A 16,443-nucleotide genomic window follows, 5' to 3' on the forward strand; every position below is an offset into this window, starting at 1 on the left:
CAGACCCCGGGGTTGGCCAGAATGGAGCTGAGAACCACAATGCGGCCACACGGAAGCCCAGCTCTCAGTCTGGCCATCTCCCCTTCCTCCATGGGAGGATTTCCAGCTGCTCGCTGCACCTCGGCATCCTGCCGCCTGGGTGTGCGGTGAGGAAGCGGGGAAATGAGAGCCCTGCATCCCCAGGGGACAGAGCCCTGCGGCTGCACAATGGAAGGATGGGCTGGTCCCAGATGGAGCTGGTCCCAAATGGAGCTGGGGAAGGCTGGGAGCTGCCATGGTGGGAAACCTGGCAGCAGAGCACCCATGGGCCCAGCGTTCCCTGTACTGCGTTGTTCCCCCTGGCAATGCGTTGGCTGGATGGGGAAGGAGAGGAGCAGCCCGGCTGCGGGAGGTTCGTTGTCCCAACGGTGTGAGAAGCGAGGGTTGTCCCGGAGGGGCTCAGAGCCGGGGGCAGCAGCAGGGGCAGCTCCCACCCTGTTGTCACGGCCACCCCTTGTGCTGCGGATCCGAGCAGAGCTCCAGCCCACCCAGAGCAAGCCCGTATGAGCGCGTGGGGAGCGCCCTGCGCTCGGGCTGTGTCCCGTTGGCACAATGCAGACACGGGGAGCCCGCACCTGCCCGCGTTCCTCCGGATCAGCCCGGCTGGGGAAAGGCTTCCCTGCCCAACCCCGCGGGCACAGCCGAGGGCTCCCTGCCCCGACGCTTCCATCAGCCGCACCCGACGGGTTCCTGCTCTGTCCCACCCCGCGGAGCTGCGGGAGCGCAACGTTTCGGAGCCCCGCACCGCTAGGTGGCAACAGCCGCCCGCACCGCGGCGCTGAGCGGGACGCGGGGACGGACGGACGGACCGACGGACGGAATGGGCGCAGCCCCCGGCCCCGCCCCGAGCCCCAGGTGCTGCCATCGACGGACGGGTGAGTAACGGAGCGATGCGGGAATCGCGCTGTGCCGGGGGGAGCGCCGCGTCCCGGAACCGCAGAGCTCCGTTGGGTGCTGGACGGTCCCGCTGCGAGTGAGAGCTCCGGGTCGGGCTGCGTGAGCTCTGTGCCTTCCTGCGTCCCACCTCTGAGTGAGCTTCGTGCCGTCGGGTTCGGGGTTGGTGCGCCGGGACGGGACACTGGAGTGGTTGGTGGACCCACAGTGGGGGCACTTAAATGGCTGGTGTGCTCAGGGTGGAGGTGCTGGGAGGGTTGGTGTGCTGGGACAGGGCACTGGGATGGCTGGTGAGACCAGGATGAGGGCACTGGAGTGGCTGGTGAGCCCAGAATGGGAGTAGTGGGGTGGTTGATGTGCTGGGACAGGTCGGTGTGATGCTCAGGGTGCTGTGACACACAGCAATGTGTGCCTTGCTGCAGTGTGTAGATCTATCCTGCAGAGCTGAGGGCATTGAATGTGACAGAGAAATAAACGCCCCGAGGGTTTACGAGGCAGAGATAAGGAGGCTGGTTTGAAAGCAGAAATATCAACACTATAAGGAAATATGGGAAGAATTCATCCCTAATCTAATCTCACTGAATTCCACGAGGATGCAAAGCAGGGCTCCATCGCTCCACATCCTCTGCTCGAGAATTAAACAGGAAACCCCAATGATGTGAACTGTTGCCCCGGTCCCCAGGCGTGGTTTGAAGCCACGTGCTGGGCGATGCTCCTGTGCAGTGCAGCACTAAGGGGACAGGGGCTGGGAACGAGGGAACTGTGCTTTAGGAGCCACGGGGGGCTGCATAATGCCTTGGTCTGAGGTCTGGCCTGGGGGTGCCTGAGGGCCCCATCCCACCCAGGAGCCCCGCTCACATCTTAGCCTTCACACAGCTCAGCCAGCTCTGAGAATGGAGGAGGAGAGGCCGTATCAGGTGTCAGCCATGTGGTGGACAGGGGATGAGGGCTGGGTTCGGCCCACACGCCGCACCGGGGTGTGGATGGTGCTGGGAATGTGGCTGTGCCCCCTGAGACCTCCAGGCTGAGGGGACCTCACTCTTTGGGGCTGCTGGCTGTGTGCAGCCCGTGGTCCCAAGGGCTTGGCACGGCACAGCACAGCCTGCTTTTGGGATCCAGCTCTGTGAACATCCATCCATCCCTTCCAGAGGCTCAGGGTCAGCAGGACAGGGACGACAGCTGCCGCTGCCTGATGGAGCAGCTGTGGGGCATCCATCACACGGTCCCTGGGGAACAAAGGCACGGGCGGTGCGCCTGGAGCCGCCCAATGTAATGATGCAGCCACGGGCACGTGTGGCACAGGCAGGGCACGGTGACGTGGGCTGAGCCACGGGATGATAGACCTACGGGACACGGCGTGGTGCCCCATCGCCACCTGCCCTCACTGCTGCCCGGCTTTGCCGCATCCCGCAGCCCCATCCCCATCTCTCCCCCAGCTGCCGGCCCCGCTGTAACCCAAGAAGCGCAGCCCGCGGGGCTCAGGATTAGCCAAGAGACAATCGGGGTCTGTGGGGCGGCACATGGCGGGGGTGGCTGCGGGCTCGGCCCCCCTCTAACCCCGGGGACGGAGCTCTTCCAGCTCCCTTCCCCCCGCGGGCGTTTGGGCTCCTGCCCTGTTTGTGGCACGGCAGCAAGTGCTGCCAACATCCCTCGGCAGCAGCCCCTCTTCATCCCCTCTCGCAGGAGTTGATTATTTGAAGCTGTCGGCAGTGTTTAGCTTAGCCCTGGATTCATCGCCCGCAGCTGTTTCCATCCGAGGGCGCTCCGTCTCACCCCGCCTGCAAGGAGCCTCCAGGAGAAGCGGCGTGTCTGCGGCTCGGTGCCACCCCCCGCTGCCGCCCCGGCCCACGCTGGGGTCACGCAGGTTGCAGCTGTGGCCGAGCGCATCGCGGAGCATCGTCACCCCTTCGGGCGGAAGCCTCGTGCCCGCAGCGATGGCCCCGCTGGCTGCAGCCCTGCTCTGCGTGCTGCTGCTGTGGCCACCCAGCGCCGGGACGTGGAGACAGCAAACCCCGCGGCTCCGTGTCACATACAGAGGTGAGGGGCTGGGGGTGGGAGCGCGGGGTGTTTGGCGCGGGGCTGTGACACCCCCACACGTGGCCACGGCCCCACCAACTTCTGTCCCATCTCCTGCACGCACCCACAACCCCATCCGAGGTGTTCCCCCTCCCCTGGATGTGGTTCTGTGGGGTGGGGGATCCGTGGGGCCGCAGGCTGTCCCCGCAGTCATGGGCAGAGGCAGCAGAGGAAGCTCCCAGCATCGGGAGGGCTGGGGGACAATGGAACAATGGCACGGGATGTGACTCACGGACAGCGAGGGGCGGCAGGTTCAAGGACACAACAGCTCCAGAAGTTGGTTTGGAAAACCCTAAGGGGAAAAAAAAGAAACAAATATCAAATAAAAAAGGCCTTTGAGAGCCTCACGTCGGGGCTCAGCGTGGGAGACAGAGGGAGCTTGGAGTTGGGGGGTGAGGGAAGACGTGAGCAGCTGACAGAAGGAAATGAGAGCAGCGATGCCGTGGGAGAGCAGGAAGGACGGGCACAGCGAGAGGTGGCTGTGGGTCACACCGGCACAGTCCCTGTGATCCTGCAGCAGTGCTGCACGGTGTGGGGCCGCAGGGTGAGCCTTTGCCCAGCCAGTGAGGGGATGGAGGTGCGGAGCCCCCCTGGGCTGTGGGATGTGCTGTGGGGCAGGCGGTGACCTCGGGAAGCCGGGTCAGCCCGCACCGAGGATGCTGAGGCTCAGGAAAAACACCCTGTCCTTGGGAGATAATGGCACAAAGGAGAGGATGTGTCTCACCCATTGCACAGCAAAAGCAGGGACAGGAATCCAGCTGCTCACCCCATTCACTCAGTGGAAGCTCATGGCAGCCCCTGCCCGGCCCCGTGCAGTGCTGCTCCTTCCCCTGCACTACGTCAGGTCTCTTCCTCCCAGCTGCTGCAGACGCACCGGTGCCCACGTCCCATGCACTTATCGTGGCCGTGTGCCCATCCGGATCCCCGGTGCTTTGCTCCCACTCACGTGCTTGGGTTCACGTCAGCGGGGTCCCCTCATGGCCTCCCTTCCTCCCTCCTTGTGCTTTCAGAGCTGCTGAAGTCCAACAGCTCCCGGTGGCTGCTGGCCCCAGGGGACGTACCGGGCTCCCAGGCGCTGCTGCTGGATGAGGACAGGGCCTGGCTGATGGCGGGAGCCAAGAACCACATCGTCCTGCTGCACCTGGAGCAGCCGGGCAGGGAGCCCGAGAAGGTCAGAGTGGGGCAGCGGGTGTGAACCGGGCAGCGCCGGCATCCGGCACCGCATCCCCATCAGCACCCGGCTGTGTGCTTGCAGATCTCCTGGCCGGCACCCAGGGCGCAGGTGGAGCACTGCCTGCTGACGGGCAAGGACGTGGAGGTGAGTGGGACCGGGAAGTTCAACTTGTGGCTTCTGGGCACTGAGAGCTGCTGAGCCCCAGCGCCGTGGTTGTGCCCACCGCTAACATTCATCTCCCCCCCCCCTCGGAGCAGACCGAGTGCGCCAACTTCATCCGCCTCCTCCAGCCCTACAACAGCAGCCACGTGTTGGCCTGCGGGACCGGCGCCTATCAGCCCGTCTGTGCCTTTGTGCAGCTGGGAGCCCATGGACAGGTAGGGACTCCCCATGGCAGCTCCCGGTCTCAGCGCAGCCCCGCCGCAGACTGACCCTCCTCCCTCGTGCCCTGCAGGGTCCCGGGGTCCCCGTGATGCGGCTGCTGAGCCACTCCCTGCAGTCGGGGCGAGGACGGTGCCCATACAGCCCCCGTCAGCCCTTTGCTGCGCTGCTGGTCGGTAAGAGCGGAGTACCGGGGGTGGTGTGTGTGTGGGGGGGGTCTGTGGCGGCTCCCGGCTGCTCCACGGCCGCTCCACGGCCGCACTGCCCCGCAGATGGGCAGCTGTACTCGGGCACCTCCAGCGATTTCATGGGCAGCAGCGCCGCCTTCTTCCGCACCGAGGTCGGCGGGGCTGAGCGGGGCTACATCCGTACGGAGCAGCACCAGGACCACTGGCTGCACGGTATGTGGGCTCCGGGCCCGGCTGGTGGCTCCGTGGGGAGCTGCGGGCGTGGGGCAATGCCGTGCTGCCGCTCACAGAGCCCACGTTCATCGGTGCCTTCGCCATCCCCGACACCCACAACCCACACGACGACAAAGTCTACGTCTTCTTCCGTGAGACGGCGCTGGAGGGCGGGCAGTGGGAGCGGCGGCTCATCCACGCCAGGGTGGCCCGGGTCTGCAAGGTGAGTGTGCAGCCAGCTGGGCGTTTGGCTTCCCCAGCTGCAGTCCCCATCCCTGCTGCGGGGCTGGACTTGGTGGTCTCCTGAGGTCTCTGCAATCCCCAGATCCCCTGGGAGTGGGAGCACGGCCCCCCACCTCTGCCGGTGCTCTGTGCGGAGCCGTGAGCTCATCCCCATCCCTGGGCAGCGCAGGGGTTGGGGCTGGGGCTGCTGCCGTGTGCCGGTGTTGGTGCTGGGCTGGGTGGGTGGATGCCAGGCCGGGCAGGTTCGTGTAGCACTCAGTGCCCAGCAGAACGATGTCGGAGGGAAGCGTGGCCTCATCAACCGCTGGAGCACTTTCCTCAAGGCCCGGCTGCTGTGCTCCATCCCCGGCCCCCAGGGCACGCAGACGCACTTCGACCAGCTGGGTGAGTGCCTCTCACCTGGGGCTGCTGCCGCCCCGCACCCAGCACCCAGCCACTCCTCTCTCTTCTCTCTGCAGAGGACGTTTTCCTCCTCCGCACACGAGACCCCCAGAGCCCCCTCATCTTCGGCCTCTTCACGGCATCCAGGTGAGCCCATCCCCGTGCACGGAGCGTCCGTGAGCCTCCCCAGCTCTCACCCCGCTACACTGACAGCCGCCCCGCAGCGCTGTGTTCAGCGGCTCCGCCGTCTGCGTCTACTCCATGGCTGCAGTCAGGGCAGCTTTCAGCGGCCCCTTCGCGCACAAGGAGGGCTTCGAGCACCGCTGGATGCAGTACAAGGGCCGCGTCCCCTATCCCCGCCCTGGCACGGTACGGATGCGGGCGGTAGGTGGCAGCAGGAGGGTCCGTCCCGGCCGTGCCGCATCCCTTGGTGCTCCCCGCAGTGCCCCAGTGAGACGTACGACCCGCTGCTGCGCTCCACCAAGGACTTTCCCGACGAGGTGATCAGCTTCGTGCGCTCCCACCAGCTGATGTGGGAGCCCATCCGCCCGCTGGGCCGCCGGCCCGTCCTGCTCCGTGCCAACGTTCCCTACCGGCTGCGGCAGCTGCTGGTGCATCGACTGGAGGCTGAGGGTCGGCACTACGACGTGCTCTTCCTTGGCACAGGTGGGGGCTCGGCACGGCGCAGGGGAACGGAGCCAGGCAAAGGGTGAGTGCACACTGTCAGACCCCCACAACTCCTCTCTGTGTCGGCAGATGATGGGAAGGTGCTGAAGGTGGGGCTGCCTGGTGAGGCGGGTGCTGAGGCTGTGAGTCTGGAGGAGATCAGCATCACCGAGGTATGGAGGCACCCACTGGGAGCGACTGCCCTGTGCCCAGCAAGGCCTCAGTGCCTCCTTTTGCCCTCCAGGTGCCTTCACCCATCCTGGACATGAAGCTGTCACCGAAGCGGGTGAGTCCTCATGCTTCTACCCCAAGGCACAGGGCGTCTGGCCCCGGCCTCTCACCCCCCAGGTGTACCAAGGCCCCGTCCCACTGATCACTGTGGTGTACCTGAGCAGCAGGAGCTGCTGGTGAGCAGCACGCAGGGGCTGCTGCAGCTCTCCCTGTCCCGCTGTGAGCTCTACGGGCAGACCTGCATGGACTGCTGCCTGGCCAGAGACCCCTACTGCACGTGGGATGGCAGTGCCTGCACCCCTCTGCTGCTCACGGAGAAGCGGTGAGCAACGCCACGAGGTCACCTCACGTTCCCTGCATGGGGCGGCCCTGGGCTGGAAAGAGGTGCCAGCGCAGCCCCATCCGCTGTCCCACAGACGTGCCCGCTGCCAGGACGTGCTGAAGGCTGATGTGCTCAGCCAGTGCCAGGACACAGCAGAGGGTGAGCGCCAGTACTGGGATGGGTGGGCAGCGGGGCGCACAATGCTGGGGCTGACCCCATCCCATTCCCATGCAGGGATGGCGGCCGTGGAGTGGCCCGTGTTTGGTGTGGAGAAGAACTCCACATTCCTGGAGTGCCGGGCGCGCTCCCCGCAGACAGCAGTGCGGTGGCTGGCACAGCGTGGAGAGGGGCCGGGACTGAGCGAGGTATGAGTGTGGTGGGGATGGGGTGATGGCGAGGGGGACAGCAGAGCCTGACTGTGCCCGTACCCAGGTGAGGAGCGATGGGCGCGTGGCGGTGCTGGAGCAGGGGCTGCTGATCCGCCAGCTGGGCCGGGAGGACGCCGGCACCTACGAGTGCCAGGCAGTGGAGCGCTCCTTCTCCCGGCCCCTCACACGATACAGCCTGCACGTCATCCAGCACCAGGCCACGGAGCCGCCGCTTCGCCGCAGTAAAGGAGCCGAGAGCTCCTGGACGGACCCGCGGGCGCTGGGGGCACTGAGCAGCAGCAGCCTGGAATCCTACTGCACCGCAATGCGCCTCCGCGAGCGGCAGCGGCAGAAGGTCTGGCAGCAGAAGTGGCAGCACCGCGCGCCCGAGAGCAAGAGCAGCCGTGTGCGCCGGCAGCCCCGCAGGCTGTAGGGGCACAGAGCCTCCCCAATACAACTACCTCAGACTGTGCTGGGACTGCACGCCTTGGCTCCTGGACACAAAGCCTGCGTGCCCTGAGGAGTTGATTCCCATTCTTCCCTGGCCTGTTCTTCGCAGCAATAAGGAAGACAAGAGGCTGAGAATGGAAAGCAACCATTCTTGCACATGGCTCCCAGCACTTGGCAGCACCTGGACCCGCGGTGGGCGCAACACCCACCCCCAGCACCATCCTGGAGGTGCCCACCTCTCCCATCCCAGCCCACATCGCTGTTATGGACTCCAGAGAGACAGCGGGCAGTTATACCAACTTACAATTTATTATTAAAAACAAAAAAAAATGACATGAAACACAAGTAAAAATAAATACATCATATAAACAACAGATTGTTCCAAGTCTCTGCTCCGGGAGCTCAGGCAAGCACAGCCCGTTGGACAGAGAGCAGAAGGAAGCACGAGATCATGCGTGGGGCACCGACCCACCCGCCCTGCTGGGTGCTCCTCCTTCCAACCACAAAAGACCAGCCACAAACGAAGGCGGGAGTTAAAAACCGAAAGAATAACCCCAAAACAACAGGAAAACCAAAGTGAGACTCGTGGATGGATTCAGTCAGGCTCCGTGTGCCCGTGGCTGCGCCGTGAGCTCCGGTGCTGAGCCGGTGCCATTGACCCAGCAAAGGGAGCTCATCCTGCACGGCTGCCAGGAGCCACCGTCCCCACAGCATCACATTGCGTCCCCTTGTGACCAACACTCCCCAGCCCTCCCCCAGTTCCTCCCCTGCACGAACACAATTCACCCAAGTGTGGCGAGCAACACCAGCTGCGAAGGCGTTGCTGCCCTTTGCCTCTTTTGACCCCTCAAGTGAGAGCGATGTTCTGGTGGTGCTCAGCTGTTTGTCGCTCAGCCAAAACACATCATCATTTCTAGTGAACACCCCCCTGCTCGCCGGAACCCCCTGCTGTGTGTGTGCATCTGCAGCCACCCCCCCGGCACCCCGCAGAGCCCACCCCGGCCCTGGGACATCACCCCATCGCCCCCCAGTTCTTCCTTAGGGTCTCTAAGAAGCCGGGCAGAGCCCTGCAGGGCTGTCCCCAGCGTCACCCCCAGCCCCACCGCTCCCACTGGTGGGTGGGAGACAGAAAGTCAGCAGCAGAAATAAAGAGAGCACTGAACCAGGTGGGAAAGCAGCGCTCCAGGCTCAGGGCTGGGACAGGAGCCCTGCAGCAGAACCACACGTTGAGGGAGGGGTGTAGGGTGGGGATCCCTGGGAGAGGGGCTGCAGGGCTCACAGAGGTCCCTCCACTCAGGACCAGCCTGCAAAACCCCGTGGTGCTGGGAGGAGGAGGGAGGGGATGGGCAGGCGCTGCCCAGCAGTGATGGCCACCCCTTGGGCCGGGCTCTGATGGGTGTGGGGACACGGACCCTCTTCAAGGGGGGACCCCGTTGTGCCCAAAGGGTGCCTGGGACCAGGGCAGGCACCTGGAGAGCTGCAGGGAGGCCGCCCACAGAGCTGTCCCAAATGCCACCACCTGCAGTGGCACACGGCCCAGCGGGGACACATCTCAAGTGCGGGGTCCCAGAGGAAGCCCAGCTGCAGGGGGCGAGGGGTTGGGGGGGCTCGGCTGCCACTCCTCTCCCACTCTCCCCACCGGGACCACCCGTTGCTACGACCCATCCCCAAATCCACCAGCAACCACAGGGACACGGCGGGCAGCGGCACAGGGCTGTGCGCAGGAGGACACACAGAGCACGGGAGGGCACGACTCACAAGGCAGCACTGTCACGGCTTTGGAGGAACTTGCATGAACACCATCAGTTAATTTGCTTTGTTACTTTTGTGGGGGGGTTTGATTTTTATTTCCATGGTGCATCCAAAGACAAGTTGTCCAGCAGTTTGCTCAGAACCCCTCGGTTTTCAACTCCTAGGATATGTTAAAGAAGAAAGCACTATTTTAATGTTTGTCTTAAAAAAAGAATAATAATAATAATTAATAATAATTAATAATAATAATTAAAATAATTTGCATAGCTAAACTGTCGATCTAAGGCTTCTACGAGCGGCGTGGTTATGTTTGACAGACAACGGCCATTGAACAGAGAAGGACACTAGGAAAGCCCCGGAACAGTTCTTTTATTGTTTCCATGCCACGTCTCCGTCGCGCGCAGCCCTGATGGAGGATGGCAGCGCATCCTGCCCTGCCCTGCCTGCTCCCAGCCAGCACCAAACAGGCATTATCTGCTCCGAGAGCCCCCAGGGCTCACCCGAGCCCTGCAGAGCTGCCTCTCCTTCCTCCCATCCAGCCTTCTCACCGGGACGGAGCACAGCGGCTCCTCCACCTGCCCTGAGAGCACCGGGGGGCTCCGTGCCCACCCAGCTGCTCCGCAGCCCCCGTGGGATGCGGTGTGATGAGGGGAAGCTATGAGACCACAGCCAACTTGTCCTATGCTTCAGCTGCTCCCCCTGCCACACAGCCCCACAAGCATCCACGGCGTGATGGAGGTCAGAGCTTCACGGATTCCTTTTGCGTTCACGCAGAAATTAATTTAGAAATAGAAAGATTCCCCCAAGCAATAAATACGACGCCTTCATGTAATAAATTAAGGTAGAGATTCTGTGCGGGGCGGGGGGAAGCGGCTCCCGTCGCAGAGCTTCCAGCCGGGTGCAGCCCCCTGCCCTGCCTGGGGCTCAGCCCACCCAGCCTGTGGTCTGCAGGGTTGGGTGGGGGGGGCACTGGGACCCCCTGCCACTGCCACACAGTGGGCACAGTGGGATGGACCTACCTCGGTTGGCTGCCCCAGAAGGGCCCGGAGCCCTCCCGTGGCTTAGAAGTGAATTTGAAAAGGACAACAGATCGTTTGTGGGGTGATTTTGTGTCGGTTTTTTGTTGTTGTTCATTTTTTCTTTACATCAATCCCTCCCCCTACAACACACACGACGTAAAATCTCCCTCCCCCATCCCCATAAACTCCCCTCCCCGGTAAAAACGCTTCCCCACCCTCCCTGCCCCCCCACCCCCAAACCCCGACCTCCGCTGGAGCCTCCCCCTGGCCCCCACCTCCCCTGGGGAGGGAAGCTCACGGATAAGGCAGTTCGTGTGAGAGGGAGAGCGCCCGCCAGCACCGCACCTCCGGGCTGAGAAGGGCAGCGATGGGCACCGAGCCTCCCCTTCGGACAAGACAGAACAGAGACAGACAGACAGACAGGGCGTGGGAGGGAGGGAGGCACTCCTATGGTTTGCATCGCCGCTTCCCTCCGGCCCTGCCTCGTGCTCCCCCGGCCTTCAGGTCCATCCTACGCCCCCCCACCCAGCTCCCAGCCCTCGGTACAGTTCAGATCCTCGACGGCTTAAAAAAAAACAAAGAAACCATACGACAGAATAGAACGAAAAGAAGAAAACCAAGCCCACGCCACACCCTTTGCATCCTTCTCCACCCCACTGCTGTGGCCTGGGAATGGGGGGGGGGGACATCCTGACTCCCACAGAGGTCCTGCAACTTTCGCCTCCCGGCGGAGCTGAGACCGAGTGGGAGCCGGGCCCGTTATTTCCCTGTGATCTCTATAACATCGTCGTCTTTGTCCTCGTCATTAGAGCTGCATCCCACCTCTGGGACCTCCTGGGGTTCAAACTGAGGCACCTGGGAGCGGAGGAAGCCCCCGGCCGGGTAGCCCGAGTGAGGGGACACGTAGCCAGGGTAGGCGGATGCCATGCTCCTGGGAAGGCTGCTAGGCAGGACGGGGGCTGGGAAAGGAGCGAACATCCTGGGCTCGGGCAGGAGGGACTGAGTGAAGGGAAGCGAGTAACTGGGCAGCACCCCCGTCAGAGAAGGGTTTAGCATGAATGAGGGGACGCTGGCGGTGGCTGAGGTAGCAGCAGAAGAGCTGGCGGTGCCGGCTGTCAGCAGAGGGTCAGTAGTCACAGGGAACACCAGATGAGGGTCTGGGAGTAAATTGGGCAGCTGGTAGTAAGAGGAGCCAGCGCCCATGTACAAGGAGTTTCCTGGCTGGGAGGCAAATGGATGGGTTAGGTTGTGGTTTAAAGAGACAGGAGGCATGGCGAACCCACCGGAGACGGGGTACCCGTGTTCGTACGGCTGCACGGACGACGGCAGCTGGCGCTTCTTCTGCTGCCTGCGGGTTTGCTCCTCCGGAGTCGACGGCGAGCTCGACTTGCGCTTGTTGCCCCGTAAGTCCAACACCGAGTGGGCATCCACGTGCTGGCCAGAGGCTGGCAGGGCTGAAGACACGGAGGCAGCCACGCAGTGAATCCCCGCGCGCTGCTCAGCTCCTCGAGCCGCTACGCCGGGCGTGCTGTCCGTGCGGGACGGGTGGCCTTGTGCTGTGGTGGTGCTGGGGGAGCTGTGCCGGGACTCCCGGGCTGCCGCCGCCTCCGCGTACTGCTGCAGCTCGCTGATGATTTCGGGGCTGTCGGGGGATATGGGCCGAGTGAGCTCCTCCGCGCTGGGAAGCTGCGGGGATGAGGCACTGTGTCTGCCGTTGCTTGTGGACTCCAGCGAAGAGCTCTGGGAGCCTGCAAACAAGGAGGTGGAGGAGGTGAGAAAGACAGCCTTGGAGAGGAAGCTGGGAGCTGAGAGGGAGAAAAGGTGAGGATATTGTGGGGAGGCTGTGGGGCGAGCTCTGAACGCAAGGCAGCCAGGGAACGGCACACCCCAGACACTCGGGCATGGAAGCAGACAAGCAAGCCCTGCAGAGCGCTCACAAGCCCTACCTGAGGCAGCTGCCCGACGGTCTTCATTGCCCTTTGGCTTCCCAGTGGTCCGGATAGCAAAAATCCGCCCATCACTGGTCCGGATGTACGTCCCTGAAACAGAGGGAGAACAGCTTCATTCACAGCTCCTGGTCTCAGCTGAGGACTCCAACCTCTGAGCAGAGAGGCTGCCCGGGCAGGAACACAACAGCAGTGCTGCAGAAGGCCAGGCCCACAGAACAAACAGGGTGATCAGTGGGGGGCCTTCTGGTCTCTTCCTCACTCCTCATATTCTCCTCTTCAGTGTTCCTGGGTTGGAGCTCATCCACTCCCAGTGGGAAATGTGGAACCTCATACTCAGGATGCTAAGTTTGCTCTGGGAACACTGGGAAAAGTGTTTGGCTGCCCCAGTACATGCAGTGGGTGCTGTGAAAACGAGACACTCAGCAACAACATCCAGCAGCTCCTCTCAGAGGCAGACGCAGTCATAGCTGCAATAGTCCTGAAGCGTCAGCTGCAAGAGCACACCATGGGCTGCAACAGAGCCACTATGAAGTCCAGATCTCCTCCCCTTGCCTGACTGATGCCTTTCCATCCTCTTTGCTAATTAGCATTGGCCAAGTCCCCACCCAGAGATCTTCCCAAGGCAGAGGGCCTTACCTTTCGTCCCTCGGATGATGTGGATGCTCTCTCCAGCACTGATTCTTGCCTGTACATCAGTGGATGTGTTTGTACCCGGAATCACAATATCTGGGAGTGGAGGAAGAAACAAACAATGCCTGTGAAACCGTGTGCCATTCGCAGCTGGGAGAGGAGAACAAACCCTTCCGTTTGCAATGCTATTGCTTCCTCTCTGTGCTGAGCCAGAAGCAAGCCCCAAGTGTATTTCTGAGCAGTACAGGAGGCAGCACAGGCTTCAAGGAAGCAAAGCCCTGCTGCTCTGGCACAGCATTTCCCCTGTCCCAGCAAAGACAGCTGATGACTCCTGTCTGGAAGCAGTATTCACTGGTCTCTCACAGTTCAATCCCAGTAACCCACCAAGCATTTGCCCTTTAGGCACCTGCAAGCAAAGTCCTCCACATACTGGGGAACTGCTCAAATGTAGAGCACATCTGAGACATCTGAGACATCTGTTTACCCACAGCTCGTGTGGGCATCAGCAGCTCATCTTGCTCCTCAACTCACTGTGGTCATCACAACTCAACCGCCTGTGAGCAGCAGCAACTCACCTGTGGTTGTGACAATCTTCTGCACAAGGACACCGGCTCGCTGCAGATAATTGATGGGGAAGTTGACAGCAGGGTTGGAACTTGAGGCTGATCCTGCACTGCCCAAGGGGACATGCCGAGGCATCATAGGAATGGGAGTGGACTGAACTGGGCGGACACTTGCCACTGGCTTGTCCTCGCCTTTGAGGGCTGGTCGCCTAGTGAGAGAGGAGAGAGGAAAGTGCAGTGCCCTCACCGACAGTGCTAAATGTCCTCTGTGCCTTCATTTCTCATCTACAACACAGGAAGAAGGGAAAGATGCCGACACTTACCAGTTCCTCTGGCTGAAGGCAGGGATGCTCGTCAGGCTCTGGTCACTGGCTGGGTAATATTGTGCGTAGGACGGCCGAGTGTAGGGGACGGATGCTCGCTTTTCCTCCTCATAGCTCTTCTTGGCTGCTTTCTTCTCTGCCTTGGTCAGCTTGTGCTCCTTCCGGTCAATCAGCAGTGATTCATGTTGAAAAGGCTCCTGCAGCCCCAAGCAAAGAGCTTTTGTCACCAACTCACCGCAAGAGGGAACCAACATACCCCTCATGGCAGCCACCCTGTCCCCATCCCAGCAAGAGGGACGAGGGGAGCAGAAGCAGAGCTGGTCAGAGCATAGCACATCTGGGGACACACTGCAGAAGCAACCAAGGCACAGCCTGAAGACTGACTGAGAGCCAGCTAAGCTATCATGTCTGCCAGGCCAAGAGTACAAGCACAGAGCCTGCTGAGATGTCTCATAACCAGAGCCCAACACCTGGCCACAGGTCCGCTCTGCAGCACCATCCTACCAGCATGGCTCTCCCCAGCAGAGCCAAGTGCTGGCTTTCCCCTACATTGCTTTAAAATCACCTCAGAAAGAGAGCTGGCAGCAAGTTGGGATGTGCCACTGACTCCTTCCTGGTCAAAATAAGAGGTGCCCTATCACCTGCCCCCAGTCATGTCCAGGATAGAAGTGGCTCAAAATGTGTAGAAGATACTGCCCCAAAGGGCAGGTCTTTTAGGACTCTCTCTGGAGGAATTTTTATCTATTCTCACCAGCATACTGATGTGTTCTTCTTGCCACCACATCCCCATCACACAGCCAGGCCCCAACAGACCCCCTCTTAATCACACAGTGCTCTACTAGAAAAGCAGCAGGTTGGTCTTATACCTTGGTGATGAGGTGAGGATACTTGAGACAGGCTAACTGTAGAACCGACTCCTTCATCTTGCTTGGATTGAGGGAGAGCTGAGCAAGGTCGGATTCCTCTTCCACAAAATGCAGCAGATTCTCCACCTCCCGTCGGGTGAAGTTCAGCACCGGGTTCAGGTCATCCACCACCCGATCTGGAAGAGGGAGGGAACAGTGTGAGCTGAGAAGAGATGGACACTACTCCCCTTTCTGCACTCCTGTCCTTACAGAGCTCCCTCTTTGCAACCTGAATGTTCCTCAGAAGCCTTGTGTAAATGTCAAGACATCGTGTCGGGAGATGAGCCTGTTTGACCAAGTCACACTGACAAATGTCTTATCCTCTAAATTGCACAGCAATGCAATGCAGGCATGCGGGAACGTGAAACTAAATGTAAATGGTGTCCCACCTCACAACCTCCACATCCTAAGGTTGAAAACAGACAAGGTCAAGGACATAAAGGTGGCAATGTCAATACTTGGCCCTCCAAAACGCCACCAAAAAGGCTCAACCAGGTGCTGAAAACCACAGAAGTCTCGAGCTGAAAGCTGAGAAAAGCAGCCACGGTCCCTCCACTGCAAGAGCCTGAAAGTTTTGCTTGGACGTTTCCTCCTGCACGTGGAGCAAAGGGAAGATGTAGAGAAAACATCCATACTCAGGACTCTCCTGAGAGCCAGGCCAGCTACTGGGAGACTGTGCCTCAAGGGCAAGGCAGCACACTGAGCTGATCACACTGAGCTGCTGCCTCTGGAGCAGAGATGAGACAAAGCAGAGCACAGGCAGCAGAACTCTCTTTGGGTCACTACAGCCCTCAGCTGCATACACTACAAGAGCAGCTCGACAGCTGGCACAAACCAGCATGAAAGGAACTTTTGGTATGAGGGCAGGTTAGAACGCGAATGAATTTGTTATTCTTGGCTCCTGAGTAATTTCTATCAGTCCAAAATATCAGTATGTACTTTTATTTTGCTATTTTTTGCTCTCTTGCTGCCAGAGAAGTCAGAGGTACAGAGCTACTCAAAAAATAATGCCCAGGCACGTGGGGAGGGGGATCAGCAGCCCTCAAGCTCCAAGTCTCTTCTATGACCAAGAAAGTAACAAGGAGTGTAAATGGCACCGCACAGTTCTGCTGTGGGATGCTGGCTCTACAACTCTCACTGCTCTGTCCTGATTTTCATGCAGGGTCTCATGTCACTGCTGACTCAAACATCAAACTTTGCTTTAGAAAACATCCTTCTGCCAACTTCTTTGGCTGTTTGGTTTTCAACCTTTAAAATAAAAAGCTCCAAAAACACAGAAACGAGACATGGAGGAGCCAAAAGGAGGAACAGCCAAGAACAGTGTCGTGTCCATGCCTACCTGACATGCCCTGCTTGGAGATCTGACGGTCATAGATCTTCTTCTCCAGGGTGTAATCAGACACCAATCTGTAAATGTGGCACGGCTTCTTCTGCCCGTAGCGGTACACTCGGCACACAGCCTGGGCGTCGTGGCATGGGTTCCAAGAAGCATCAAACACCACCACTCTGTTCGCACCAATGAGGTTGACACCCAAACAGCCAGCACTGGAAATGAAAGGCAAAATTTCTAATAGCTGCCTTGGCCAATATTCAAAGCTTCTAGACAGGGGCAGCCACCACAGCCACGATGTGTCCACGGGAATCTTCCTACAGTTTTACAGGCAACTTCAACCCTC

The 16,443-nt window shown here is 60.6% G+C and overlaps 2 protein-coding genes across 6 annotated transcripts in view; one reads left to right on the top strand and one right to left on the bottom strand.

Annotated features, from left to right (window-relative positions):
• The first annotated feature begins 963 nt into the window (after positions 1-963).
• On the top strand, positions 964-7,728 carry LOC140257611 (semaphorin-3D-like). Of its 2 annotated transcripts, none has more exons than XM_072347024.1 (18): positions 964-1,069; positions 2,617-2,970; positions 4,020-4,180; positions 4,265-4,327; positions 4,441-4,560; positions 4,638-4,740; positions 4,837-4,965; positions 5,043-5,188; positions 5,478-5,592; positions 5,667-5,736; positions 5,814-5,958; positions 6,033-6,255; positions 6,346-6,428; positions 6,500-6,541; positions 6,651-6,808; positions 6,903-6,967; positions 7,043-7,173; positions 7,241-7,728. In XM_072347024.1, the coding sequence occupies exons 2-18, from the start codon at positions 2,868-2,870 to the stop codon at positions 7,607-7,609; spliced, it is 2,226 nt and encodes a 741-aa protein (XP_072203125.1). In that variant the 5' UTR covers positions 964-1,069; positions 2,617-2,867; the 3' UTR covers positions 7,610-7,728. The 2 variants fall into 2 exon arrangements, with proteins under 2 accessions (XP_072203125.1, XP_072203126.1); XM_072347025.1 differs by lacking the exon at positions 964-1,069 and adding an exon at positions 2,342-2,437.
• A 188-nt stretch (positions 7,729-7,916) lies between these two features.
• RAD54L2 (RAD54 like 2) overlaps positions 7,917-16,443 on the bottom strand; it is a 50,949-nt gene continuing 42,422 nt past the window's right edge. For 3 of the 4 annotated variants that reach the window (XM_072347020.1, XM_072347019.1, XM_072347021.1), the window contains 7 exons: positions 16,107-16,312; positions 14,729-14,904; positions 13,863-14,059; positions 13,552-13,748; positions 12,983-13,072; positions 12,344-12,436; positions 10,637-12,145 (listed from right to left, as the gene is read on the bottom strand). In XM_072347020.1, the coding sequence (XP_072203121.1) occupies positions 11,157-12,145; positions 12,344-12,436; positions 12,983-13,072; positions 13,552-13,748; positions 13,863-14,059; positions 14,729-14,904; positions 16,107-16,312 (1,948 nt within the window). In that variant the 3' untranslated portion in view covers positions 10,637-11,156. Of the gene's footprint in view, positions 9,539-10,636; positions 12,146-12,343; positions 12,437-12,982; positions 13,073-13,551; positions 13,749-13,862; positions 14,060-14,728; positions 14,905-16,106; positions 16,313-16,443 lie in introns of those variants that run through there. The other variant, XM_072347023.1, reaches the window with a different exon arrangement.

Source organism: Excalfactoria chinensis, chromosome 12, assembly GCF_039878825.1.
Source record: "Excalfactoria chinensis isolate bCotChi1 chromosome 12, bCotChi1.hap2, whole genome shotgun sequence".
Lineage (NCBI taxonomy): Eukaryota > Metazoa > Chordata > Aves > Galliformes > Phasianidae > Excalfactoria > Excalfactoria chinensis.

Excerpts from the sequence above, each read along its gene's own strand:
- LOC140257611 (XM_072347024.1), top strand. The coding sequence starts at position 2,868 with ATGGCCCCGCTGGCTGCAGCCCTGCTCTGCGTGCTGCTGCTGTGGCCA. Across the intron at positions 4,741-4,836 it reads CTTTGCTGCGCTGCTGGTCG|ATGGGCAGCTGTACTCGGGC; the intron begins GTAAGAGCGGAG and ends ACTGCCCCGCAG. Across the intron at positions 5,189-5,477 it reads GGGTGGCCCGGGTCTGCAAG|AACGATGTCGGAGGGAAGCG; the intron begins GTGAGTGTGCAG and ends AGTGCCCAGCAG.